A 7,729-nucleotide genomic window follows, 5' to 3' on the forward strand; every position below is an offset into this window, starting at 1 on the left:
TTATATATATATATATATATATATATATATATATATATAGAATATATAGGGAATTCGATCCTCACAATTCGCAAGTCAAAATATAATAACAAAAAAATTTTCGAAAAAATAAGTTATAAAAACATTTATCGTTTGTCGTTCTGAAAAATAATTTTAAACATACATATAGCTTTAAACTTGGCAAATTATAGATTACGGTTAATCGATCACCTACCCATGAGTCACGCATTGATAATACACTACATACGCTTACAGATATTAAATAAAAGAATGTGCAACGCCTGCAGTAATGATACCGTATATAATATTTGCTTTAAAGTTGTTTAGTCAATGGTGTTAACAAATAATTGTAACGCGATTAAAAATTAACTATAATTTATCGGAACTATATCGCTATTTATTAATTGACGATATCAATAAGAGATACATACCTATATACATATTAACAAAATTGAATAATTGCAATCAAGTGACATATGTATGGATTATTATTTTATCATAATGATTCATAATGATTATAATTTTTTAATATCTTATATATTTATTCTTTAATTTTCTCTTTAGCCTTTAATTAAACTAAAATATTTATTGATAAATTCTTTATTATTTATTCATTCTCTCAAACTATTCTATCAACATTATTATTATTATTTAATATACATATATACATATATAGGTAGGTATTTTTTACATATATACATATATATATTTATATACACACATATATTATATTAGGTATCCCAAAATTCTACTCAAAATGTTATAGAAATACTATAGTCTTGAAAAATTAAATAGAAAAATTATGTGTAAATTTATTTTAAACAGTGTTTTTTAAATATAAGAGCATAAATAAAGCTAATTACATACTATGTCTAGATGACTACCCGTCGTGCATGCAATAGTATTAACAATCATCTAAACGTAATTCGTCTAAAATCTATTGGTTATAAACTCTTTATTATCTTGAAAGTTATTACTTAAAATAAACTTATTTTTTTGAGAACTTTTTTGCTGTATTATTTAGAAGCGAATTTTGAGACATACGTATATTATCATTATACGATCGACGTTCCTCATTCGCGGGTGTTATCTGCCCGTGAATTGTTGCAAATATGGAATGGTTAAGTGTATGATAATATAAGATATAAGTATATAAGATATATATGAGATAGGTTCTAAGAAAAATATTAAAGTAAACAAAAAATTTAAAAGAGGACTATTATTTCTATTTAAAATAAGAAGATATACAATGTATATATATATTCGATATAAACGTATATACTCGATCTATATTTTTGATTAATTTTTTGTTGTTAATTAATATAAAACCTAGTTATTTTATATAAGTAGTATATATACATATATGTAGTAGTAAACATCAATACATTAATTATAATTATAAAGATTGTCTATATAGTAACAAGTCAGAAAAAAATCATTGGTTTGCTCTACTTGTGGTGCAGAGCACGAGCTTAGTCGTACAAGGACTTTGAAATAGTGATGACTTAAAAAGTGTGGATATCGTATATGCAAGTGTAATATGTACATAATTTTTCACTAGAGTAATTAACATAAATAATAATACATTTTTTCTTTTTACTTATTGTGAGAATATTTTTATACATTTATATATTTTTTATTTAAGCACACGTCACGAAATGTAGCGAAGCCCAAATTCAAATCCTAGTTAAGATAATATTTTTTTGCAATAAATTATTTATAGTTTTCAAAGATATTTATTAGCATTAAGTTATTTATAGCTTTCTAAAATGCATATTAGCAACATTATTAAATTGTTTATCAATTTAATTTGTGATATTATTACCCTACTTCTGTGTATGATTACGTTTCAAGACTAAAAATTATTTCGACGTTCAAATTACAAAACTGGATTTATATAAATTTACACCAAAATATCATTAAAATTAAATCCTTAAAATTTTTGTCACCGGTATTCATAGTCAGGTCTTTTCAAGATTGTCTTAAGTACAGTCTTAAGAAGGGAATCAATCAGAGAGTTGCATTAGCGACTTAAGACATTATTTAAGACGGTCTAAAAATAAGAACAGGCTATGAGTATCAACTTTAGTGTATATTTATGTTACAATCTTGAGACACTTTATTTACGTATTTGTTATATGAGTTAATATATTTAATTTTATTAATAAAAAATATTTATTTGTAGAGATAAAAGGAAATAATATGATTTACTAAAAAGGACATATTAAATCGATACTCGAATACATCGAAGTTTATTGTGATTTCATCTCTTCTCTGCGGCTGTCATCATATATTTTGACAGTTGTGCAGGTTGAGGGTTAATAGTTACACACTTACGAAAAAGTTATACACTTGTGCAATAAAAAATTTTGTTATGAAACTGTCTTGCTCTTCTACATTTTAAAAGTGATTTCATGATTGTTGTACATAGATATTTGTCAAAAATGAAGAAATAAAAGTGATTCTTACAGATTAAAGCATTATGAAGCAACGGCAACTTGTGTTTATTTTATGTATCTTGACAAACCTAACTGCGTTGTTTTGTGTCTCTGCATATACTCGTGAAATTACTCAGACACTGCCAGCTTATATCATCGCTTCGAAAACTGATCTCAGCTCGACAAAATGTGGAAAAGAATTACAGAATTTTCGAAATGCTATTGATCAACGAATACCATGGAGTTTGAAAGGTATACACAATTTAGGATAATAATCATAAATATGGATAACATATCTGCCTAAGAACAGGAAAATTAATCAAGAGCAACTCCATTAGCATTCAGTCTATATTTAATAGTTTAACTGTAAAAATTTAAACTAATTTAAGTGAAATTTAATTTGAATTAATGTAGATAATATTAGTACAACTTCTCTGTAAAAAAAGGTATACACATATATGATCTGTAAAAAAAAGTAAAAAGATGTAAAAAGATTATAAATTAGTGGTATTACAATTTCATGTAATAAATAATAATTTTGTATAATAAAATTCGTATTATAATATTTTACTGTTTTTTTGCTAAGTTTTTAAGAACTTCTTCGTAAAATGTAACATAAATATTGTTTCTCAAGATTACATACAACTTTTTTGCATCATTATCATCTATCTATGATATTCATTTTTATAGAATATGATTTTATAAATCAAGAACATATAATGTATATTATATGTTCTTGATTTATAAAATATATTAAGACAATATTAAGACAATATTAGATATATTAAGACAATATTAATAGGTACGTAAATAATAACAAGTTAATTTTCATCTTTTAGTGTTAGATTCCAGCGGCGGATTTAAATCAGGTTTTCTTTACGGTAATACTTATTGGCTCGGTAGTCGTAGCCAGTGTCTCGATACGATGAATACGACTCCTTTACAGATCGCAGAACAGAAAATATCAAATATTACGCTGTATTGTGATCCGCATAAGGAGTTTCCGCCTTTTGAAGTAAATTACTTCGTTGCTCATCTGAGACATAATAGTACTCTTAAATATTATGTAAATGTATTTAATGAGGTAAGCTTATGAGATCTTCATGTTATAAGGAACATGTTTTAAATAGAAAATTTATTTTAGAATGTGATTTCGCTCGGACTTTGTTTACCAGCATCGTGCACTATAAGTGAACTAATTCTTATTTTGAAAAGAGTATTTCATGATAAAATTACTTTAATTGATGATCTTTATTCCGTGGATTTCCAATTAATCCAAGTTAAAGATCTAAAAGATAATAATGAATGGCTATCCAGCAAAGCCTTATTTTTAGTCGGGTATGTCACGAAAAAAATATAAATAGCAATTATTTCACAATAATAAGATCGTAAAAAAGAGACGCATTAATTCAAATAATTTTTATTAAAATAAGTCTGAATTAATAAATGAAAATCGCCGATATTAACATAGTTTAAAAAGACACACTTTTATTTTTCGGAAACTAATCATTGCGTTTTCTTAATATTGACAAAAACATGATCTATAAAATCAGCTAGAAACAAATTTTACAAATACGAAAATACAATTCTTACGATACTTACGATACGATACTACGAATTTCTTTTGAGACTGCTCCTCACTCTGATAAAGTGAACTGATAATTCATAAAATGAATTGAAATGAAAATTTGACATTCTAATAATTCTCTAATTTTCAAAAGTTCAATGACTTAATGAATCCAATATAAGTAAAATGTCTATATATTGCAAATTAATAAGAGAGTGATAAAGACTTAATACAGAAATATTTTGTTTGTAGTATAATCTTGGTGTTTACTTTTTTTATGACAACAATTGGAACATTATATGATTTATTCATTCATCAAAAACATATGAAGAAAAATGCAACAAATAATGGCAGTAAGCATTATACTCAAAATCTCTAAAAATACTTTTTATTTCAGTAGACTCCGAGTTAATACGCTTCGTCTTCAACAAATCAGATGCACATTTTTCTTATTCAAATTATTAAATAGATTTTAAATCAACAATTTTAATTGTTTTAGTAATAACCAATAATATAAAATTTTTGTATAACTATAATTCTATTTACGTATATAATTTTATTTATATGTAATTTTATTTGTATAAATAGTTTAATTTAATATTTACTTAAAAAGCATCTTGATTTCTATATTAATGTACTACTAAAGATTCAGAATTGTGATTCAGATGTAAAGCACGTATCCAAGGATATAAATACGGAAATAAATGTGTTTTCATATCAAAAAAATATAATTGGAGAAATCTTAATATGTTTCTCTGTTTATACAAATACGAAAGAAATATTTCGCACAAAATTAGATACTGGTACAATATCCACCCTTCATGGCGTAAGATTTCTAGGCATGTGTTGCATAATCATGTCCCATACAGTTATTTATGCAATGGATTTTATTGGTAAATAATTATAAACACATTTGAATGGATTTCTAAGTTTTTTATGCATAATGAAAATTATTTTGTGTATACAGATAATAAAATATGGGTGTGGAGGAGACAGTTTTACCATATTAACAATTATATAGTTGGTATTAGAATTGTATCAATCGACTTTTATTTTCTTTTAAGTGGATGTTTAGTGACTTATATATATTTGATGAGTAAAATGAACAAAGGACAGATTGAGTCGAATTGTAGAGAAAAGTTAATTGAATTATTTGTTCATATAATAAAAAGATTTATTCGGTATGTTATGATCTTTGTTATGTTAATGTGAGAAACAAGAAAAGATAATATAGTAATTATAATGAAATTCTTGTTATTATTATTTTATTTTTAAGACTGACACCGGCTTACATGATGGTGTTAGGTATATTTCAATTAAGCTCGGTTTGGTTTGATAAGACGTCCCAATTTTATGTGAGCGAAAAATCGCATGAAACTTGCGCTAAGTATTGGTGGAGAAATCTTCTATACATAAATAATTTTTTTGGTCTTGATGCAATGGTATAAACACGCTTAATTAAAATCAGTTTAAAAATAATATTAAGGAACATTAAAACTTTTTTATTTTAAAATTTATATTTTATATATATATATACAGTGTATGAGTTGGAGCTGGTATATAGCTAATGACATGCAATTGTATATAATTACTATGATATTGTTGATTTTGTCGACTACGTAAGTAAACAAGTTATTGACAAAAGTCTAATATGTTCATCAAATAAATTCTCAAATACATACATATTACGAATTTCAGATATTTCTACACCGCTGTTACGATATTGGGTGCACTTTTAATTGTCTCAATTATTCTTAGCGGTTATACTTCTTATGTTTATGAAATTGTACCATTTCAGACGTAAGTTATTGACATATTTGTTTACAAGAATGAATTAAGGAAGAGGTCTTTTTATTATATTGTTATAGATTCAATGAACGTTCGAAAGAGTTTAGAGATGTCTTTTATTTCTTACCATGGTTTAGAATAAATCCATACATTATTGGAATAATTACGGGTTATGTTTTAACAAAAACAAAGAATAATTTGATCTTAAAAAAGGTAAAATATTATTTTTATAATTCAACGTATAAGTTCAATAAGAATTATAAAGATTAGTTAATAATTTATCCGAAATGCGTTTTATAAAATTGATAAAAATAACAATAGAAAATCTACAAGCACGTCATTCATTGATATACTTGACTTGCTCGTCAATATACTTGGTTTAATATTTAATAAAATTTATATCAGGGAAAAACGTTTTTGATTAGTCTTTCAATTACGCATTATTTTTTTTGTGAGGTCTTCGATTTGGCAAACACATTTTAAATAATTCGAAAAAGTGAATAATTATCATTTCCTCGACAGCATTGCGGAATAACATACTTATTTTCTATTGTTTTAAATAAATTTTCTAAATTCGAACATTTTAGTAATTATTGATTTTCTCTGGTAAAAAAATATAATTATTTATAGAAATAATTATTTATAGAAATATTTATAAATTGTATAAATTATAACTTACTAATTTTTTTTTATAAATTAATTAAAAATATAAAAACAAATAAATAGAAACGTTTTATAATAACTTAATATATATTTCAGAAAATTATAATTTTGTGTTTGTGTCTTGCTAGCGCTTGCTATGGTTTTGTATTTAGTCTTTATGAGAGACACATGTCCGTTTTGGCTACTGCAATTTATGTTGCACTGTACAAAATATTCTGGGCAATACCTATAGCATTAATTATAATAATGTCTTTTATTAAACATGGAGGTTTGTTTATTTATTAATATATAATTATATTAAATTAGCATAGTTTCATAATAAGAATAACATATTATTTTTTAATTAGTATTTTAATTTAAAAACATGTTTTAATAATAATATACGCTTACCTTTGTTACAGATATTATTACTCGGACTTTATCATTTAAAATCTGGATTCCATTTAGCAGACTCACGTATTGTGCTTATCTTTTACATCCTGTCATCATACGATCGATTTACTTAAGCCGTGAAACAACAGTTCACTTTGAATTTTTATTTATAGTAAACATACGAACATTTAAAATTCTTAACTTAAGAAATAGATTAAAAAAATGTATTTATTCCTTTTTTAATTTTTCTTTTCAGATGGTTATGGGTGTGGGATATATTGTGATTAGTTATTTTTGCTCCTATATATTGTCTGTGATGGTAGAAATACCTTATATCTTGTTGATGCGAATGTTCATTCAATATCGTATTATAAACAAATATAAGATGTTTGATATAAAAATATCGTAATTTTGTATCTAAATGTATTGTGTATCTATATGTATATATACATATGTGTAATACTATATTAAGAGATATTGTAGTATTAATTAAAATTCATGCAATTATAAATTATTATACTTTGTCATTAATATTAATATATTACAATAATTATTCAAAATAACAAAACATTAATACAAATTTGTTACAAAGTTATATTTTAATTTAATCATATTACAAATTTTTTAATTCTACTATTACAAATTGCAAGGTTAAAAAAATAATTTTATTTTATTAAAAGGTGGATTAAAAAGAATTATTAAATGATGTATTTGTTACGCTTAAGTTTTATAAATTGAAATAGGAAAAGTAATTTCGAAAACTAAATAATAAATCTTTCTCTCTCTCTCTCTCTCTCTCTCTCTCTCTCGTATAAAGTGCATTATATTAGAAATGAATACGCTAAGTATACCAAACTAGCTACTGTTTTCTATGCAAGATTTTCTATACAGTGAATTTTAA

At 24.3% G+C, this 7,729-nt stretch overlaps 1 protein-coding gene across 1 annotated transcript; it reads left to right on the forward strand.

Moving 5' to 3' along the window:
* Positions 1 to 6,702: 6,702 nt before the first annotated feature.
* Positions 6,703 to 7,237, forward strand: LOC105618398 (nose resistant to fluoxetine protein 6-like). Its single transcript, XM_012199941.1, has 3 exons — positions 6,703 to 6,724; positions 6,858 to 7,000; positions 7,085 to 7,237. Exons 1-3 carry the CDS (start codon positions 6,703 to 6,705, stop codon positions 7,235 to 7,237), a joined length of 318 nt encoding a protein of 105 aa, XP_012055331.1.
* Positions 7,238 to 7,729: the final 492 nt, after the last annotated feature.

The sequence above is a fragment of the Atta cephalotes genome (genome assembly GCF_000143395.1).
Source record: "Atta cephalotes unplaced genomic scaffold scaffold00016, whole genome shotgun sequence".
In the NCBI taxonomy this organism is placed as follows: Eukaryota; Metazoa; Arthropoda; class Insecta; order Hymenoptera; family Formicidae; genus Atta; species Atta cephalotes.

Coding starts and splice junctions, on each gene's coding strand:
- LOC105618398 (XM_012199941.1), top strand. CDS start 6,703: ATGTCTTTTATTAAACATGGAG. Junction 6,725..6,857: donor GTCTTTTATTAAACATGGAG/GTTTGTTTATTT, acceptor CCTTTGTTACAG/ATATTATTACTCGGACTTTA. Junction 7,001..7,084: donor ACTTTGAATTTTTATTTATA/GTAAACATACGA, acceptor TTTTCTTTTCAG/ATGGTTATGGGTGTGGGATA.